This window comes from Asterias rubens, chromosome 13 (genome assembly GCF_902459465.1).
Source record: "Asterias rubens chromosome 13, eAstRub1.3, whole genome shotgun sequence".
Taxonomy (NCBI): domain Eukaryota; kingdom Metazoa; phylum Echinodermata; class Asteroidea; order Forcipulatida; family Asteriidae; genus Asterias; species Asterias rubens.
The window spans coordinates 4,469,227-4,491,677 of record NC_047074.1 but is presented as its reverse complement, the minus strand read 5'-3'; the positions used below and the strand labels follow the sequence as shown (position 1 = coordinate 4,491,677).

At 40.0% G+C, this 22,451-nt stretch overlaps 1 protein-coding gene across 1 annotated transcript; it reads left to right on the top strand.

Annotated features, from left to right (window-relative positions):
- The first annotated feature begins 11,112 nt into the window (after nucleotides 1-11,112).
- On the top strand, nucleotides 11,113-21,398 carry LOC117298643 (nucleoside diphosphate kinase 7-like). The gene is made up of 9 exons (XM_033781961.1): nucleotides 11,113-11,206; nucleotides 12,037-12,144; nucleotides 12,941-13,107; nucleotides 13,745-13,785; nucleotides 14,713-14,833; nucleotides 17,302-17,456; nucleotides 18,861-19,013; nucleotides 19,399-19,532; nucleotides 20,042-21,398. The coding sequence occupies exons 1-9, from the start codon at nucleotides 11,204-11,206 to the stop codon at nucleotides 20,288-20,290; spliced, it is 1,131 nt and encodes a 376-aa protein (XP_033637852.1). The 5' UTR covers nucleotides 11,113-11,203; the 3' UTR covers nucleotides 20,291-21,398.
- Nucleotides 21,399-22,451: the final 1,053 nt, after the last annotated feature.

The window sequence follows — 22,451 nt, the reverse complement described above, 5'->3', positions numbered from 1 at the left end:
AAGTGACATAGTTTTCGAGAAAGATTTAAATTTCAACGAATTTGTTTTCGAGCCCTCAAGTTTAGAATTTGAGGTCTCGAAATCAACCATCTAAACGCACACGAACTTCTTGTGACAGGGGTTATTTTTCTTTCATTATTATCTCGCAACTTCGATGACCGATTGAGCTCAAATTTCCACAGGTTTGTTATTTTATGCATATGTTGAGATACACCAACTGTGCAGGCTAGTCTTTGACAATTACCAATAGTGTCCACTGCCTTTAAATGCTAATCAAAGTGTGATGCCACAATACAAATAATTAATACTGACAACCCATTTAAAGATTAATCTTTGATGCTTTGTGGAAATCGAGTCCAGGTTTGAACTGATTTGCTTATTCGTCACTGAAGAGCCACACTGCTGATGTCGATCGTGGATGCATAATCAGATGCCAGAACCCAGACACTACTATTGCACATCCATCCTCCATAGAGGGTGTATAGACACACGTCTTAACTCTAAATCCAACTTTTTTGCCAAGACGAATCTCTCTCCCTCTCTCTCTATCTGTAAGCCAGTGAGGTTTCATAGTTGATGAATCACGATACAAGGAGGCGTGGATATAAATAGATCTGACCTCTCAGCTTGCTGAAGATCCTTCCCGTATACGTGACCTTCATCCTTTTTCCCACTCTCCGAGATACGGTCGAGTTCAGGATAATCTTCTTTGCCCGGCAGTTCCTGGCGGTTCCTGGCGGTTCCAACCGGTTTCAACCGGTTCGTGTGGTGGGCCTGACGGGCAGACGGCCAGCAGGGAGTACTTGATAACGATAAGCTAATTAAGTGTCAAGACAGTGTTGGCGATTTCCTTAATTTCAAAAAGGAGTCAATGATGAAAAAGGATCGAATTGTTCCTGAAGACAATTGATTATTAACGATAGCAACCACCTGCAATGTGTGTCGTTGGTGACTATCTTGAACGCGATATTGCTAAACTTTTGTTTTAAATATTAATTTTTAATTAGGCCTCGGTTTAGCCTGAACATCTAGCGTCATATTACGTCGAGGCCTGTGAAGTACGCCATTGATTTGCGCATTGAGCCAACGTATACATAGACACCTTTGATCTCGCATAATTTCCCCTCCATGGTTCTGATTTCACAAAGAGCTATGGTTAATCATAACTGCAAATAATAATATTAATAATAACTCAGCACTTTTAAAGCGCACTTAATCTGTAAAACATTCAAAGGCGCTGGTCAATCGTAGTTGCTTATAAATGATGTCACCATACAAATCACTATATGGCGATCCTGACAACTCGTCTTATACACCTCTCTTAATGCATGACGTCATAATTCTTACCCAATAAGAGGCTGTGGGCGCACGTTCCCCATCACTTGCAGTGGCTGCGCCCATCGCCTCGTTTTGAGTTAGCTATACGATGAATCTTATTGCTTTGTGAAATCGAGCCATAGGCCCAATTTCATAGAGCTTCAAAGCACACAAAACTGCCTAGCATGACATTTCTTTCTTGACAAAAATAGGAACATCAACCAAATTTCCATTGGTTGCATATTGCTTGTTATTGGTATTCAGTTGTCGTTTGCTTATCCTGAAAAATCATGTGGAAATTTGGTTGGTAATCCTGGTATTTTTTTAGGCAAACATTTCATGCAAGCAAACAGTTGTGCTTTAATATAGCAGCCATGAAATTCAGCCTCATGTGATTCACAGTTAAACCCGACATATACATGATTTGTGTATCATATAAACAAATACCTGTCATAATCCTTGCAGATACGTACAGGGGACCAGGGAACATCTGGCGTCTGTGGCTTGCTGTTCTGGGTTTTAGTTTATAAAGTTAACATATATATAAGAACTGAGAACTTGGCGATGACAGCTTTTCAAAAATTAACCCACAGTTTTTATTTGACTAACTTGGAGTACAGACCAAGATGTATGTTTATACGTCAAGAACCCCCCTCCCAGTACCCACAACCTACTCCCCTGGGTCTTTCCCGGATGTGCCATTTTCCCTCCGACGCTCAGCGATAATTCCTCACTATGTCAACTCTCAAGGGATGCACCGTCCCTCAGTCTCACACGACGGGGATGAAATATTGGACAGCATCCAAAACGTTCTGTACCACTTTCTATTTTTGGAAAGCCTCGAACTCGGCAAAGTTATAACTTCAAAACTAGAATTTTGTTGTCACTAAACAACTCGCACGTTTCGTGTGCCGGTTCTTGACGCTGAGCACCAGTTTGCTCTTAATGAGTAATGCTTACCAAGACAGTGAAGCCACACGTGGCCATTTAACCCCTCTCTTCGTGCACTAAATTGATTCGCTTGATTGATTGATACCTTAAAATAATATTAGGCTCCCCACCAAAGGGCATGATTGTCACAACCAGTGGGCAAGGTTGGTAGCCCCCCCCCCCCCCCCCCCCCCCCTCCGCTCAGAAAATGACCCTTTTGGTAAAAAATGAGATCAAACCAACACAAAAATAAAGGATCCGATTCACAAAAGAGCCCCCTTTCCCAGGCCCCATTTTGAAGGCCCGGTTACCTCACCGAGGCTCGAACCATGCCTTCACGAAGTGTCGTTTGCTATCTGTAATCTGTGGTATCTCGCTCATCTCTGCTAAGCAGGAAATTGTTCAGTTATTTTCTAGCAGCTCTATGAAATTTGGCTATAAAAATTTGGAAATAATATAGCTTTTTGCTGAATGCGTGGTTTCAAGTGCGAGTGGCAACGTGGCTTAGGCTGGGCCCCTGTCTTTATCCGCAAGGATTCACGAGCCTTGAAGAATGACGTCAGACGCTCAGGCTACAACATGGCGCGCCAAGTTGCCTCAGCGGACACAGACCTTCTACCCAAGCACTGCATCTGCTCACGCAACGACTGTTTAGTGCTTTGGGATCGAGGTGATATCGGGCTACTAGGTGCATTTTTAATTCAGGCTTTGACATTCGAGGTCTAAGGGTCAATCGGGGTCACCCACTTCTAACATGACAATAATCACTTCCCCCAAAACTCAAGGATCAACAATAGACAACATAATGTGTTCATATAATGATTTGACGACTTTTGTTTATTTATTTCAGTAGCATACCAGTGGCTAAACATTGTTGACTCAATGTTTTTTTCAAAGATTATTGACGACAAAATGTCTGATTATGAAATACATTTTTTTCTGGAATGCATAAGCTTTTAATATGAAATTTTATACACTGAAATAAAAATTATATAAAATATATCTTTATCAAATGTACAGTTGTATGTTATGTACAAAACAGTAACAGAGCGAATCATGTTCATATAGCACATAATACTGGAAGATAACAGAGAACATGTAACATCCAACGGCACATGTATCACCCATATTATTGCAACAGTAAACTGGAAGATGAAAGTAAAAGAAAACAGGTTTAAGATTTGAGAAAAATACTTCAAACAGATGGCGCCCATCGTAGCAAGAAATCGCTTATTGATTTTCCATTGGTCCGGAAATTTTCGAATTTTGCAAAGAGGCTTTCTTCTAACACTAAATAATTATTGCCACACGGTAAGGTTTTTAGCTCGATTTACTCTAAAAACTAATGGTCTATAAGAACATTTTTTTTTCTTTTATCAAGGGGTCATCAGGACTCTTTGCTAATTTTGGAATAATCCAACACTTTTAGAGTTTTATTTTGCCCCCAACTGATAAATTTATCAGTGAATTGTCACAAAAAGTATATTTAACGTGTTAACGTGGTCTGAGTGGGAAAACATTTAAAAACCAAGATTAAACTTACTATCATTCAACGAAGCCTCAAATATGCAAATTCACCATTGATGGACGCCATTTTGAGAAGAAAAAGAATAAAGAATAGCGGAATATGATGAATAGAAGTAAAGTGAACTGTAAAAAATGGTCCCTTCAGACTAAACTAAAATCTACAAAATACTGTTTATAAAAAGATTTGACACTCAAATAAAAAGAGGATAATTAAATTATTTTGCAGGAGGAATTTTTCATTTTTTCTTGAAAGGACTTCCCTGTTTGTCTGGCGAGTCTACTATAAGAATGTTGGACCCTTTACAACTAACATCCGACCCGGCTTATCGTTTTAGAGCAACCGTCCAACCAGAACATGGGACATCTAAGACAATTCAAGACAACCAACCAATCAGGTATAATACGTATCGTTTGAGTCAGAACTTCAATGACCCTTGACTTCCACCTGATGACGTCACAGACCACGTCATCATCAAAGTGTTGCAAAAGCAGCAATGCCATTTGCTGATACTTGTTTGGAGAAAATGTATACTTATTATAAAACATTATTGACCCTAAAAGTTGCTGCATTTAAATGGTTCAATAAAGTTTTCAAATGGTGTCCGAACACACACACGTCATTACTTCAACCGAATGTATGACGTTCTGTTAAGGCAACCCGGAAGCCATCTTGATTACGACTACAAGAATTTTAAATCTGACCCGGAAAGTTTCTGACAATTTCACAATTAACACAAGTGATTAATATTCTAAACTGGAGATTAATTTTTTGATATGAAATGATTTCACGGCTTGTAATCATGGCGGTGAGTAACTAATTAAAGCACTTAATCACTTGACCGAGCCCGGATAGGGTTAATTGGCTAACACGAGAAGCTCCACACCATTCGGAAAGAATGTAGGATGACTCATGAAGTAGAACTACAACCGAGAACAGGAAAAGGTCGTTAGTATACCCCACAAGGCCGACTTTATAGAGGGCAGGGATTATTTCTAGCCCTCGGTGCGGCCAGGCACAACTTCAAGTGGTATTGAACTCCTTTAAAATAGAAAACCTTAATTTTGTGTAGTAATATAATATACAAATAATCCAGGTCCAAGGATATTAAGTGGAAGTTGTGATCTTGTTTTGTTTATCAGGACGCTGTAAAAAGAGGTTGTTGACTCGCGAGACATGTGGCTTGGACTCGAGTCGTTTTTTTGTTTTACTTGTGACTTGACTTGTAGTTTTCAGCATTGACTTGTGACTTGAGTTTGACTTGTAATTTTTTGTTTGACTTGCAGCCATTTCCTAGCATTACTGAATGGCACACATGATGTGCATTGGTAAACGACTATTACCTATTATATAGCTAGAACTTTGCAACTGTTTACATTTATAATCTGAATCTGCCAACCAATAACCTTCTACCAAACAGCCATATATTTCTACAAGTCAAGACTTAGATTATAGTCTGCACACCCCAACAGAAATGTCACCCGTTTGTGTATGTGCCCCCCATTTTACCAACGCTTTAGACTGGTTCACCACCATGCATTTAAACATATCTTCAAAACCCGAATTTTCTTGAATTTCCTGACAAAAGTCGAAGGAACAACGAACGCTTGACCTTATGTCTTTACCTTTTTAGTGCTGGTGTGTAAGACCCCCCCCCTTTCACTATGTGTCATACAATTGACTTTCTTTACGGGAAATGTCAATTTCTTAAGGGTTTAACCATTTGACTGTTAGAGGAATACCTTGACTTAAAGATAGTATGTATACAGAAGTCATACAAGAACGTTTAACCAGCGATGACATGTCAAGTCTGTTCCGGAAATTGCCACTTAAAACTTTAAACGACAAAATGGGCGACATATCTCAGTACATGTGTCATTGGTAGCTCTTGGGGACAAAAACCATTTTCTGTGGCTTACAGAAGGGAAACAAGTTCACACCATTAGTGGTTATTAAGTGTTAAATTATGTCACTGTACTTTTCTATTTACCAGACTCATGTTGACTGTTAGAAGGCGTCCAAGGCAAAATGATCACTTCACATTTTGCAAATCTCGGCAAATCCTGCCATATTATGATTATTAACAAAGATTTAACTTTTAATTTTCTTAAAAAATGCAAAAATTTGTAAACAGGTTTTACGAGAGCTTGTTTTTGTGACAAACTTGACGTTTCAATCGTTATAATCTGGACGGTCTTCAGGAAGAAGCAGACAGGGTCAGAGTTGTTTGTTGTTAACACAACACGCTATTTCGGAAAAAGGAGCCAACAGAGATGTCTGTAATAGCCAAGCGCATAATTGAATGTGAACATCAATTTGAAATCACACAATCCTCTTAGTCAGATCGTTTCTAGTCTTGAAATGAAACTCTTCGGATAACTGCTAAAGGTATACAGCAACATCTCAGAGACTTAAGAACTGAGAAGTCTCACGGACCCCCGAACATCTGCTCCGCGGTATAGTAGAATAAAGCAAGAAGACAGTTCTCTAAAGAACAACCTCTACCGTACCTGGCAAGTAGATACACACATGGTGTTACCGCAAACCAAATATACATTGATACCTCACCATGCAATGCTTCAAATTCTATGTCAGAGATTGTTTCAGTGAATGCTCAGGGTTCGATTTCACAAAGATAGTCCTAACTTAGGACCCAAAGCGCTAAGATTCATCTCAATAACACCATAGTGATTTGTATTGTGACATCACACTTTGCTAGCATAATAAGATGGATTCCCACACCAATCATAACTCTTTGTGAAATCAGCTAGTCCTAAGTTAGGGCGAGTAGCTCGTCCTAAGTCGAGAATAAGACTCGTCTTAAAAACCCTGGACACTTTTTGCAATTGTCAAAGACCAGTCTTCTTACTTGGAGTATCTCAACATAATGCATAAAATAACAAACCTGTGAAAATTTGAGCTCAATCGGTCGTCGAAGTTGCGAGATAGTAATGAAAGAAAAAAACACCCTTGTCACACGGAGTTGTGTGCTTTCAGATGCTTGATTACGAGACCTCAAATTCTAAATCTGAGGTCTCGAAATCAAATTCGTGGAAAATTACTTCTATCTCGAAAACTACGTCACTTCAGAGGGAGCCGTTTCTCACAATGTTTTATACTATCAACAGCTTCCCATTATACTCGTTACCAAGTAAGGTTTTATGCTAACAATTATTTTGAGTAATTACCGATAGTGTCCACTGCCTTTAACTCTTTGTGAAATCGTCCGCAGGTATAGAGGACATTTTGTAATGTCATCATTTGAAACGATTTTCAAGGGACTAAACATTGTTTAACGATGTGAGTCGACCAGAAACCAATGAGGGAATTAAGTACACTATGATTAATGCGAGGGTCGAGTTAGTCATGTCATCTTAGTTCCTGTGTGACTGTTTGGAATTAAGTGGCCTATGTTCACAGACTCTGATGATGCCGAAAACAGGGATCTTCTCAGCATACTGAAAACTTTGAAGGACTCGATTTCACAGTCTTCTAACTTTTGTTTCGTACATTCACTTATCAAATAATATAAGGACGAATAGTTTCCTGTGATTTCAATTTTGAAATTATTAGAATCATCTTTGTATATTTGGTTCTTTAAAATTATGAGAAGGTGCCTATTTCAAATTGGATCGTTAAAACAAAAATTCACCACAAAAAAGTAGCCCTTTACAATAATGTACACCATTTTATACAGAATACTTAAAAATTTATACAAATAATTGTAGATTTTCCACATAAATCAACTCTCCCCCAAAACCACACACACACAACAACAACAACAATAACAACAACAACAACAAAAACACCAACAACAACAACAAACAAAGCCCACAGCAAACAAACAATGTATAACTGCATACACGATATTCAAAATAAAAGTACACACAAGTTAGAACTGTTGAATATAAAAAGTTTTTTTTTTACCAAATCAATGTGGAAAACAAATTATTGCTTGCAACACATTCTCTTCTCTGTTAGTGTTTGCCTACTTGTCTGGGGTTGGTTTGGGGTGTTTAGTTTGTTCGTTTGCTGTTTCTTCTTGTTTTACGTGGACAAACTACGATATCCCATTATACATTGGTTCATATGTGATTCGCTATACAAACTTAGCACAAGTCCGTAGAGTAGTAAGCAAGTAGCTTAAAGGTTATGTGGTAACATAACTTTAAGCAGGAAACCTGAGTCACAAACTTTATCAAAATATCATGGTATTTTAGCTGGTATCCTGCAAAGCAAAACTGTCGTCGATGCTTAGCAATATTGTGCGTGCTAACCGGCTCTATGGACTTGGCCTCGAGAGAAACCCAATACCTGATTCAACACAATGTATTTAATAGCTATACACTTTTTACAATAGAATCTGCACATCATGAAAGTAAAAAATACCAATTGAAGTGTCGATCATGCCAATGACTCTGTCGAGCAGCACGACGTAGATGATGGGCGAAGGCATCGCAGACTAATGTCGACTTCGGTGGTCGACCCTGAAACATCACAGGGCTGGTTGTACACTCTGTATCCCCATGACGTCGCTGTCTTGTCACGATGTACGAAACTTCGAAATTAATGGTTGGACCGGGCGGGTGGGTGCCGTCAATGGGGCCCGAGGTACGGATGCCATCGTCGGTGAATCACCGGTACGCCCACACGCCGGGAAGGTCTGGGTAGCTGTCAAGTTTATGTTCAGTGTCTCTATATGGTGGATTTCTTCGTCCATGAATGAATAAACAAACACAAAATGTGTGAATAAGGTGTCCATCCACAGTGTCAAAATAACCAGTTTGCTGATTTATATCTCACGTCAAAGGGTTCGTGATGTTTGTTCCATTATGAATCTTCAACACAAGTGTGACATCTTTCTTCCAAGCAAAGCTTCAGAGGCAAGAGAGACCGAATCAAGGCTTGCGTGATGGAGGGTAACTGGTGTGTGGTAACTTTCTTCTGGTCAAAAAAACCAAACAAAAATGTTTTGAAGTCCGGCACTCATCAGCACTCATGCGACAATTGTTCAAAGAAGTTTATTTTTGACTTCGTCTGCGTGTACTGGCAAGATTGTACCGCTCGTCGAGGCTTTGGAAGTGGGGGCTCGATGGGTATACCTTTAGAAATGTCCTCGAAAAGCTTCACTCGGTGCCGAATTTCCGGCGAGCCGGGGCAAGGGCGTGGAGGTTGGTCGTTCACACCATCTAAGGGTTTGTTGATGGGTAGTTTAGTATTATTTTGATCGCTGAACATCACTCCTTCAAAGTACTTGATTTTCGTGGTGAGAGGCATGCTGCTGATATCGGGTTCATCGGTTGTCTTTGCCGGCTTGGCCTCGGCATCAGGGTCTGTTGCGACATGCTCGTCGATGGGCTCGTTTTCAGGTCCACCAAATTGTTGGACTTCGTCTGAGAAACGGACTCGCCGATTGCTGTGCCCGCCTTCTTCGCTGTTGCTTGAGAACCGTCGGCTTGTCCGGCGGTTCCTCTCAAGGAAGGCCGTTGGGTTGAAGGAGTCATCGGTTTCACCTGCTGAAGCGTAACCCTCGGACCCGTCATCCTCCTCGGGAAGTGGGTAGGAGTCTCTGACTGACGCCCGATGCCGCACGCGAACGGGCGAACGCGGATTCTGTACTTCGGCTTTCAGTGCCTCTTCACTGGCGGACTCTTGGTGTTTTTTTTTCGCCGAATTGCCGGCCTGCTTCTTGAGTTTGTCATGCTCGGCGAGCATTTCCGTGAGGGGTTTTAAGATGTTCCCATCTTCATCTATGCATCCACTTCGCCTTGCTTCGATCACCTTATGCACACAGTCCACAAACTTATTTTTCTTCTTGCGTCTAAAGAGAAGATCGAAACGCTTGGCGATAGAGCGCTTAAAAAACGCCATGTTGCTGAAGCGAAATACCCACACACTATGTGGTGATGATGATTTGGCACTAGCTCCCCCTGTCACAGCCCGAGAGTTGACTGAGGTTGGCCAGCCCTGGCTCGGTGGTTTTGATGGGGGATCGAGTAAAGGGGAGCCCGGGTCAGGAGGAAGTTGGCTTCCGCCACCCTGGCTTCAGCTGAGCTGACTGGCGTCTTGACACATTGCCTGGGACGAAGCTTGAGTCATGAAGGCGTATGGTAAAGATTTGTCGACCAATGAATAACTCTTTGTCAGGTCAATACTATGAAGCAGATTAAGCAATAAGTATCTATTTATTCAACTGATTGAATTATTTATATCACTTTAATTCAGAGAGACATAGCTCAGTCTTTTCGGGAAGTTCGAAATAGTGACATAGGCCTACATAAACTTTGGTATAGTACCGCATAATCTTCGCTTTATTAATTAAGTCTGAAAGTTTCATCTGGAGTTTTTGTTAAGTGTAGAGAAGATTTGTTTTTCATTAGTCTCAAATTGAAACGTCCTAAAGACAATTAATGGCCGATGACAGACGATCGTTGACACTCGGGTGAAAACATTCTCAAGAAATCTTTAGCCCTACTTGTAGTTAAAACAAAAGTATGCCATGTTGTTCCCAACGGTGGACTGTAGGCCTATGTTCGTTGTCAAACCATCGAACGTGTTCTATTGGTTTGTTTTGTTTTGGGGCAGGTTTTGTTGTTGTAAGAGAATAACTTATAGTGCAACGTGTGAATGAAATGTAAGGGTATACACACAATTCTACTTTATGCATTTTTGGGTTCTACCTGAAATATTTAACTTTGAGGACATGGAGTTTTCCAACTTCAATGGGTTTTTAGATAAGCCTAGGGCATACACTGTATTATTATTTCTGTATGGCTTTGACTGCTGACATAAGTTGACTCGAGTTCTGCCGAATTAGGGCCCTATCCTTACAGAAAACCGTTGCCAACATAAACATATTGATAGTTTTGTCTATTCACAAGGGTCTTGTTTCGAATGTGCAATTATATTTTCAAAATAGACCAGCTCAATAGCAGTCGTTGGTGCATGCAATGGTTTGTTCCTGGGGCAACCACAATTGCCAAGACATTATTACTGGGCCAAACAATAGTGACGGACGACGCGCGTCCGCTCCAACTCTGCGTGCTACTGTAAAATCTGTATACCGCCCTCTATAGTTCGGTAGTTCACCACGGATTTAGCTGCAAGTAACTTTTACCTCATTTATTTATAATTATAATGAAAATGAATACTTTTGAATTTAATTAAAAATAAAAATATACATTTTTCTCCATTTGAAGTTTTAATAATTATAATAAAATAACAAATTTTTGTCAACAGTATTTTTTATCACATTATTTTAATGTAAATATTTAAATGTTTTACTGTTTAAAATAAACTGCTGATCAAAACCAAGTTGCTTGACAACCAATCCATGAGCTTATTTCTGATCGTGGGGAATTTCGACTGCTAGCACAAAATCACTGATTTGACACCTTTACTCAATTTCGAAGAACTTAACAACTTCTGAGAATGGTAAGTTTGGTTACATGTAGATTTCTGACATTTGTATTACCACGAGCAGTTCGATTATTTAGCAGCAACAAGCAATCCTCGATCGTGACCGTCGTGTCAACTCTCTCAGTTCTCACTCACTGTCACAAGTTATCTGGTTAGGCCTACTATTTAAAAAAAAGTGACAGGTTCTACAATAGAACTTAGAAGCTATATAAATAAGGCTCACGTGGGAGCTTTCTAGAAGTAACAGACAGTGACACTGTCTCTCCTCTTTTTAGGAGACTCAGTCTCATTTAATGCATGTTGGGTTATTGTTTTTTAAGTTGACCACTGTGTGAGTGTGTGACTGACTCCATTTCATTATTTTCAATAAGTTATAACTCTGTCCTTTCTCTATGCTCTGACTGACATGGACAACTTGGTCTTGATGGTGTCTCGAAATTGGTCTGCAAGTGCAACCATATGCAATCGTCGGGAGCATGGAGGGTCACGATTATCGCAACTACATTTATTGGCATTGTCAATGTCATGTTTGCATTGCTCTGCAAAGTGACAGTTGCAAAAATTACTTAAAATAAAATATAAGGTTTTTACTTTTAGGTTTTGTGTTTGTATCATTGAAATTTGTCGCATCATCATGATCATCCATCCATCCCTGACCCCTGTCCATGTCATCTCATGTTTACTGTCTGACCACACAGACTGTCTGCATGACCATTGAATAATTGCTATGTATGTATTCCTTAATTACTAACTAAAGTATTGTGTATATGTTCACAATTTGTGAATTTACAATGTTTGCATCTCAGCTAATTGACTTTCCCCCCCCCCCCTTTTGATATTTTCAGTCGCTGCCAGAGAGGTATGCTTTTATTGCCGAGTGGTACGATCAGAATGCAGCCATTATGCGGTCATACCAACTTCTATATTATGCATCAGATAATACAGTAGAAATGGTAAGACAACGACGTGTTCAAAATCTGTGTCTCCAATCCCAAGGCCTTCGATGCCCTGGTATTGTCCTTACCCTGTCCCTTAGAAATGCCCCACATTGTGGCCTGGTCTCAGATGTAGAAATTCCAACCTTGTTTTACGTACCCTTTGGCAGGTCTTGAAATACCCACTGGACCACTGCCTACCTTATTCCTAGAACTAGAAGGTTCGTTCCGCTATCGTCTCCCTGAACCTCATAGATGATGAATCTCACAACACAATCGTTTCGTTTTCTGATTCCTACCTATCATTTTGACATGATTTTTAAAAATCAAATCTCGCCAAAGTTATAAATTCTTACTGTTGAATTGAGATCCCATCCACACCGTTATACTGTTAGAACAATTATGCACATGCACAGAGCGACGATCCGTTATTTGTGTACGAAACATGCTACGCGTCGGGCAAACTCATAATTCTAGGAGTATGCCTACCTATTGTCCAGCATTTTTAGCTTTGGGCCAGTTGGCCCACAACCAAACAAGTCCTATAGTACAATGTGTCCTATTACAGTTTGATCAGTCCTCATGTAACCCTGTTCCATGGATAGTTTGTCCTTGATAGTTCATAAGGGTTTGAATAGGATTAGACAAAAGCTTAGGCCTCTGTTATCCCTGGTCTAGGCCTTGGTGCCCCATCATAAGTTTCCCATACACGTTTAAGATTGGGAGTGCCCGTTGCAAAATGAAAATAACCTTATCTCAAAGTTGAAATTTTAGTCCCGATTCATATATGTAATTTTTGACTTTCTTTGTGCAGTACGACATCAAAAACAGAAGAATATTCCTGAAGCGTTCCAAAGTTGAGAATCTTCGCTTTGAAGATCTCTTTATTGGAGGAACAATCAACGTTCACTCTAGACAACTGAACCTCGTGGAGTATGCTGATGAGTTTACAAAGAAACAACTCAGCTCAAAGAAGGAAAAGTAAGATATAATTTAGGTTTTAGAGAAGAATATTTGTCCCAATTCTTTCAGTTTTATTAGTTACAAAAATGGGTTGTACTGGACCTCTCCTTAAGATGCCCTGCTGTCAACTCGGGCGTTCAGTCTCACCAAAAAGAAGCTTGAAGATGCTTACAAGCAGGAACCTTTGAACCACTGTGCTGGTTCAATCATCCATTTCTCAAAATTATCCATTTTAACCCTCCTACTGTTTGATCATTTAACATCACCCACTATGGTTCTGAATAATTATTGAGAAATTGCTGTAACGATAATAGGTTGATTGCATTAAACAGGTATCAATATAGATTTGGTTTGTAGTAACACCATGTGTGTATCTACTTGCCAGGTAGAGTTTGTTCATACACACATGGTGTTACCGCAAACCACGTATCATAAACAGTTCACAGATCTGTCCAATGTTATGCCATCATACACAACCTATGCAGTTTCAAATAGTTTCAAATGCTTAGGCAACTCACTGAAAGTTGTTACAAAAAAGTAGGGGGGTCAAAGTGCAACTGTTTCTCTGTGTGATTTGTTGAGATGCACACGTATTTCTTCGGACTATAAACCCTTGCTGTTCACCAATTTCATGTTCTCTTTTGTTTTTCTTAAGGACACTCGCTATGATCAAGCCTGACGCTGTTGCTAAGTTCGGTAAGTATTATTAATAATAATAATAATAATAATAATAATAATAACAAATTCTTATACCTAGCGCACTTCACAATAACCGTCTCAGTAAGTGCCCTGCAGCTGATTTCACGAAAGGCTAGGATTAATCCTAACTCAAGTTAGAACGAGTAACCCGTCCTAACTTACGATTGGTTCAATTCGGCCTATGTATTAGGATCTGCAACTGAACACGTCCCAAGTCCTAAGATTAATCCTAAGTTAGGAAGAGTTTGGTGAAATCGACGGCTGGTCATTGGGCCCATAACAATCCTTTTAATGTTTCTCAGCTCCCTGGGGAGTAAACAACCTATTATTGGGTCCCCGTAGTGCTCCAAAGTATTATTCGGGGTTTCAGCCATCCGCCAAATCAACCTTTGTTTTCGTCCAGTTTTTTAGTTTATTTTTCTTTTCGAACAGTTCTTGTTTTTCTATCCGAACAGTTCATCATTTACACGTGACATTTGTTGTTGATTGATCTCAGGAATTACACTCTTAAAAGACACAAACAATAAACAAATGAAAGTCTGTGCTCTAACTGTGATCCAACAGCAGTTGTTTCAAGTGTTGACGATGTCAACAAATTAAGAACACCCATAAATGTATTGTGAAACGGGCCTCTTTAACCATTGCTGTGTACATTGACCTAAAACAAACCGTACATTCAGTTTCGTAGGGTTTTCAACCAAACTAAGCATTCAATATGAAGTGTTATTTTCTGTATTTGTTCCACCAACCGAAACTCGCATTGTTTGTTACGAAAACAACACCATGTCTAGTCATATTATTGAAATGTGGTAACTGATGTTTTTTACACTGCCGGATGTTATACAAGTTATGTATTGAATTAAATAATTTAAAATGAATTATTGATCAGTTTAATAATGACGATAACATCTTGTCACATTGTAGGTGCCATTATTGACATGATCTACAGAGGTGGGTTTCTCATCGTCAACGCTAAAATGACTAAGTTATCAAGAAAAGACGCTGAGGAATTCTATCAGGAACACGTTCAGAGGCCATTTTTTGAGTGAGTACAAACAGTATGCTTCAAAATTTGCACTAATTATTAATCTGACATTACTTTCATTCTTTTGGTTTACCCTTCATGGACTGGGTGCTTGCCCTGAGTCCTGCAGGAAAATAAATCCACAGGCATAGTACTCGGACGGGATAAGAACCCATGACCCCCCGTGTTGTAACAACTACTAGACTACTGAGCTTGCCTGGTGACCAGAGTTCAGTTTGAATGAATCAGTGCCCAATTTCATGGCTTTGCTTACCAGCGAATTCTGCGCTTAGAGCTAACAAAGTTACCTCCCTCCCCATGCAAACTCATTGCATATATTAGGCCAAGTAAAATAAATAACAGGTTGCCGTCCCCGCTTGCCTCGATTTTTGGCGGCCGCACCAGTTTGTTTTGTTATTTGTTATTAAAAAAAATTATTAAAAAACTGAATTCAATTGACATATTATTGAGAGCTATTTCAAATGTACCCTTCATTTTTATTGAACAACTTCATCATTTAAATGCTATCACAACGCATAATGAGAAACTCATTACTTAGAAACGTTTTGCCCTCCTGTTTGCATGCCACAGTTATTTGCACCAGGACCTGATGCCACACACACATAGAATAACTTTTGAGCAAAAGCAAGAATAACTCTTTGGAAAGAATGTATCAAAATGGACACAGAAACACACACAGAATTTGAGGACATACAGAACATACTCATAAAACCATAAAACCATCTTCAAATACGATATGGCGGCCATTTTAGACATGGTGGCCATCTTGAAAAAAATTACAAAAAATTTGAAAAAAAAGAAGGACCTCCCTCATCAACTTTTTCAAAAGGTCCTGACGAGCAACATGTTATTTATTTCACTTGGCCTTAGTCAAGCCCTGCAGACTTCACTGTCTGGCCCTGACCTGACGGTCACTGGATTGGCTGGAACATCAGCCGTTCCCTGGCCATCATTGGCACATACTCTTTGCCATTTAAACCATGGAGTTTAATAGTAATATGGCTGTTCGGAACAAACTTTGAACTAAAATAACGTTTGGAATACAGCGCTTCTCTGTCACAACTTTCTCGATTGTCTCAAGCGAATAAAATAATATTTCTTGTAACCATAGCAAGATAACTCCATTCAAAGTTAATCTTGATTCATTACAGTTTTGGGGGTGGGAATTCTTCACATGAAATGCACTGAAAACATAGCAGTTATGATCAATAAATAAGTTGTTTAACTTACAGTCAATCCATCGGTGGTTCTTCCCCGCCGAATATCTGGTTCAGATTTCACCCTGCTGTGCTTTGCTTTTGGTTTAATGGCTCATGATTTGAGCTGAACATAGAGTGTCGCCACAATTCTATCTTCGATGTTGCTGGCACATCACAAATGTAAGGTGGAAGAGCAGAGTGGCTGGGCAGTATGACCTTCTTGCTGCTCTTGTTGGATCTATCTGGCCAACACCCCATACGTGGAATGTTATTCTGGCTAACTACTTTGCATAATCACCTTGAATAAATTATATTCTTCACTGAACCAATGTTACATAACCTAAAACATCTATACCCGAAACACATGTTATAAAAGAACAAGGGAATGACTAAACCTCTACACTCCAGTAAGCCCAACCAATGTCAACCTCAAAGGAAGTTTTAAGAATAACCTGAGTGAAACTTAAAAGCACATTACTATACAGAAAAAAATACACAGGAAAATGTCAGCAATTTTGTGGCACTAACAATAACATAGGGCTAGTTAGCTCAGTTGGTAGTCTTGGTTCCAAGACGCTCCAGTTGTGTAGTCATGAAAACCTTAGGGCTATCTAAACCGCTATCACCCCAATAACCACTCACCACTAGAGGGCGCTCTCATTCCCGTAACCGCTATCACACCACCAATCGCTCTCCTGTAAGAGCAGTTCGTGGTGAAAGCGGTTACGGGAATGATAGCGCCCTCTAGTGGCAAGTTGTTCGTGGGGCTGTGAGACAGTTTGGAGAGCGGTGAGGTTTTCGTGACGACCTGGTTTGTGACTACACAACTGGAGCGTCTTGGAACCAAGACTACTCAGTTAGTAGAGCAACTAGTCAGTTTTCTTTTGTTCTACACAAAATTATTTAAAAAAATGTACCCAGTCAGTTCCGTTGTGGTTATAACTTGAGATTTTAACTTTGAACACTTTTGGGACCACACTCGCAGGTGTGATTTTGCGACTATTAAGGGCAGATGTTGGAAGTAGGGCCATAGATTAATTTTTTAGTCAACACAATGAGGATTTACAGGACAAAAGGTCAATAAACATCCAATGAGAGTCACCTGTGAAAGTGTCAGCTGAATCTCATTGTGAAAACATAAAAAAAAACTGGGATTCCATTCGAACCCACTCACTGTTAACGACTCAGCCACCGGAACTTGGGTCTGATGCACCAAACCGCTCGGCCACGACTCACCGCTAATTATTTTCTATTGCAATTTTCTTGCAGTAACCTGGTACGGTTTATGACGAGTGGACCATCTATTGCCATGGAGCTAATGAGTAACAGTGCTGTAACAGAATGGCGTAGACTACTCGGCCCGACCGATAGTAGTATGGCTCGCAGTGAGGCTCCTAATAGTGTCAGGGCAAAGTTTGGCACAGGTCAGTCATGTACCCTGTTTGCAGTACCAATTATTATAACTGATTCACATCGTACCTAAAAGTGGCCAGACTGCTATGTCCCTTTATAACACCCCTTACAAGTATTCTGCCTGTTCATTGGTTTAGAGCGCGTCACATGAAATGTCTTAGTTTTGCTAGACGACGGCCGTGTGATAGTGCGTCGGTTTGCCGTGCGCTAGTCCGAAGACTAGCACACGTCGTGCAGTACCCAGACGTCTGTTGCGTGTACGAGGATAATAAATAAATAGTCTGTAACCGTTTCGGATTGCACGACACTCTACATGCAGCACAGTAAAAGTTTTTGCAATCTGTATTCGCGTCGTCCGTGGATTGTAGCATTCAGGTCTGTAACTTAATAATAATAGTACAGTATTTAGAAATGTTTGGGGTGTTATAAACATATATTGACTGCATTTACTCGTGCCATGGTTAAAACTATGACTCCCGAGGTGATCCCCGGAGCGTTCTATCCCTCGGGAAAATAGAACGCTCCGGGGATCACCTCGGGAGTCATAGTTTTAACCATAGCACTCGAAGCAGTCAATATTTGTATACTAGCCACTGATTGGTTACACAACAGAGGGGACCGAGAAAAACATTTGTCTTCTTTGGCTTTGGATTCGGCTTCAGGCTCTGTTCTCTCGTCTGAAGCCTTGAGCACGTACGCTAAGCACTTGTAATTGTCAATACAACTGCAGGGCCAAGCTAGCCTGAGCCGAATCTGGAGCCAAAGCCGTGGTTTCGAAAAGGGTCAAAGGAGTAGTAGAAAAAAAGTTCTAGATGTCTGGCATTAGTTGAGGTAGTTTTAAAACCTTCCACGTGTCCGGTTTTCCAATCACACTACCGGAAGTATCACAGTACTAGGACAGCATTTATGAAGATTCAAAATGATTTACTGGTGGGGATGATTTCCAGGCATGTTATTCTGCTTGTCCTTTTAGACTTGAGTGCAGTGTTCGATCACATCATTTTACTGCAATGCTACAGTCTAAAATCAAAACCACTGGCAAATCCCTTGAGTGGTTTTCATCTTAAAATAGCCCAGATGTACACACATGCCTCGATAAGTTTTTTTTTGCATGGAGCATTTTCATTGACGATGTTTTAGCAAAAATCGAGAAATGATGTTTTGCGACTAACACCATGATTTGTGGGGGGGGGGGGGGGGCTAATCATCCTTACTCGCAGCTAAGAGCTGAATTGCCCAGGACACGGCTACAATGTGTTCGAGAAGCAGGCATACAAGGGTGCATTTAGCTTCCAGCCACATCAACCCATTATGATCACAGAGGACATTGGTTGTTTTAACTTGGATTTGAGCCAATGGGCTACTTATTTGAAGTGAGAAATGTATTGATGCATGTCGGTTTTTATTGTTTATAGATCAAACACGGAATGCATGCCATGGCTCTGATGCTGTCGCCACCGGTCAGAGAGAGACATCCTTCTTCTTCGCTGCCCCTGGGCGATGGAGAAACACGGCCAAGTTCTCTGAAAGTTCATGCTGTGTGATCAAGCCGAGTGCAGTCCTGGAAGGTAGTGTACTCCTCATCAATGCCTTCATGAAATTCAAAGACTGAAGTGCTGTAACCCTCTCGTTACCAAATTATTTCGACATAAACAACCGCTTCTTAAACCACTCCTCAACATTTCTTGGCTCCCTCAAGAACAAACAACCTCAAACTACATAAATTAGTGCCACCAGGTTAGATCAACATAAACTGTCTCGGCCCTGGCAGGTTCCCATTTATACACCTAGGTTAAGAGAAATAATTTATGATTAACCGACACAAATGTCAAAACCAGGATACAAACCCACACCCTGAAGTATAACACTATCAGAACTGGAGTCCATTAAGCAAGAACATTCGACCAAGTCCTGCAAGACTAAACCTTTCTGAATTATGATTTGGTTTTTTAGGTAATGCTGGCCAGATCATGATGGCCATCAAAGAGGCAGGGTTTGAAGTATCCGCCCTTCAGATGTTCCATCTAGAGAAAGCAAATGCAGAAGAATTCTTTGAAGTCTACAAGGGTGTTGTCGCAGAATTCACGGTACGTACAAATTTCAAATCGTTTTGGAAAGTGTGATTTTGCCTTTTAATAAAAAAATAATAATAATTATAAATTTATACCACGCACCTATCTATCAACAGAGAGAAATTGAATAGTAACAATGACAGAAACTTGACTCTGATTTTAGAAAGAACGTTTGAACAAAAAATTTCTTTGAACTGGACTGGAAGCACTGAATGAATGTAAATGGGAGAGTGTTCCAAACTTGTGGAGAATGACCGGTCTCCCCACAAGCATCTCGATCTGGGCTCAGAGAGCCTGTTATGAGTGTCAGATGAGCAAAGACCAGATCGTCCAAGTATATGTTTTGTAGAAGCTCAGATAGGTAGGTTGGAGCTTGACCGCTAAGTGCTTTGTAGATAATCATTGAGAGTTTGTCTGTAATAGTTCTATAGGTAAGGTTATAGATTGATAGATTCTTGCAGAATGCCATCATTTGTGAACAAATTGCCAAATAAGTTCATATAATTTGTGTTCATCATTTGTAGGAGATGGTGCAAGAGTTATGTTCTGGGCCTTGCTTTGCCTTGGAGATCACTGGCAAAGGTCCGAACACAGCGGATGACTTCCGTGAATTTGTGGGCCCAGCCGACCCTGAGATTGCCCGCACACTCCGCCCCAACACCTTACGCGCCAAGTTTGGACTGAACAAGATCAAGAACGCAATCCACTGCACTGACCTGCCAGAGGATTGTCAGTTAGAGGTGGAATACTTCTTCCGCATCTTGGCCGAGTAGGAATTTGCATCTTCGCGTATTTCGAGGGAAGCAATTTGTGGTCGATCAATGCTGATTCCTGAGCTTGGGTTGCATTTACCGTGTCAAGAAACGCCTTTACATGAGTTAATGAGTTAATGAGGTGTGTATACATGCCACGGCATACAGCCGGGGTTTTGCGATTCACGGTGAACATATCTAATCCTTTCTAAAAAAGAGAACGCAAAATCCCAGTGCAATAATGAGAAGATTTGTTGACTTTTCTTGTTAAGTCGGGGTTTCACAACGATGTGCGCACAAATTATTCAGCCGTTCTAAGAAATTAATCCCAGCCCTTGGCCTGGAAAAGTTTTGAATTGCATGTACACATGTATTTTGGCATAGACAATGGCAAGTTCAGCAGTTAGAAATACTTCCCTCGATAGTTATACCTGTACAAATTTCAACATCATGTATATAGCAACATTAGACATCAGTAACAAATACATTGTACATACCTACTTGCAGGTGACGTGCATTTTGTATTCTCTTGTCACATTAGATGACCAGAACAAAGACTGTCCATACTCTACATGATGGAGAGTTGGTTAGAGCATGCACTCCCCGTTTTCGATGAGAAACCATTTCAAACCATTCAAATGCATGGGTTAGAACTAAATGGACAATATGCATACTCTATGGTATGCATTCAGCACATGATATTATAATGCAGGCTAGCTGGGTTTTTCTGCTTTCAAAACCGCATGGATAATATTGAACGGTCAGACAGTAGGAGGGTTGACTGTGTAGATGCATTCACCACATGATATAATAATGGAGTATATCATGTGGGTACGCATTGTCTTCATAGTTCTGTGCTGACATGTTCAATCTGCACAGTAGAGTGAACATACATCTGGATGGTCTCAAATGGTTGATAAATTAACATTCATAAATACCCCCAGACAGTTGTTCTACTCCGATTGGTGGAGGGCGTGCCACGTGTGGGTGTTTAAACGGTTGATAATGAGCAGTGTTTATAACCGGCTGGCTTGCGCGTGTCATGTGGAACGCAATTCCGTGTACACACAACCCACGCACAATAGACTCTTTACAAAGTTTTTGAAAAAATAACATTTCAAACCTCAAATTTTCACCTGTCAAAGTGTATGTACATTGTAATTGTATTTTTGTAATGTTTGTTTAAGGGCATTTATGAATGGGAATAAAAGAGTAGTGACTCGTTATTAAACGCCCGTTTAAAACCTTGCAGGGTCGTTGCTGGCGCTAAAGGCCCGTGTAAGAGCTCGTCGCCACCCTTTTATTCCCGAAGATATGACAGTGAAAAATGCTACAAAAGGTAGCATGGTTGTGGTGTAGGAAAAGACATCACCCTCAAACTAGACTGTCTTTAATGTAGTTGTTTATTCCAAACAAAATGAACATTTACATTTTTGTTAGACATAAATTTAATAATTGAAAATAATCCTGAGATGCACCTTATATTAATGCTTGTTAATACACAATTAGTCTACAAAAAATATTCTACCACTGTATTAAAGTAAAAAACAAAAACTCAATATTAGATGGCATACAAAAATAAAACTACATGTACTATGTATATTTAAAACACAAACTTGGGGGGGGGGGGCTCTCACTTTTAACTGAAAATTGTCAATGCAATGGAGTTGTATTGGACTTCTTTTAAAGATTGTTTAAATTCATCGCAGTTTCCAGAGTGTGACTTATTAGTGACAAAAACATAATGTTCGGCAAATCAACACCTCGTCCAACCAGCGATGATTTGCTCACAATGTTCTTTTTATACTTAACAAATACTGTTTAAATTAATTGTATATAAAAGTTATTGCAATTTATTGAAGTGTTCACGATTGTTTTCTTCAGAGTTTTATTGAGTTTATAAAGTATTACTTTATAGTCTTTGTGGCTTTCTCATATGTACCCCTGGATCAGCCTAAAAGAAGCTGCATGTCTTTTTGGTTTTCCCTGATCCAAATGTCTGGGCCTAAAACAAATACGAAAGATTCATTGGACTAGGGGCCATGTCACATGAGGCAATTTACAGCCAATGAGAGCGAGGTATGCAAATCTTGGCCTTTACCATCCTGGTAAAAAAAAATTCGCTTCCAGGCAATCTCCCAGAAGAAAAGGCATTCACATTTCAAGGTTCTAAAATTTTGTT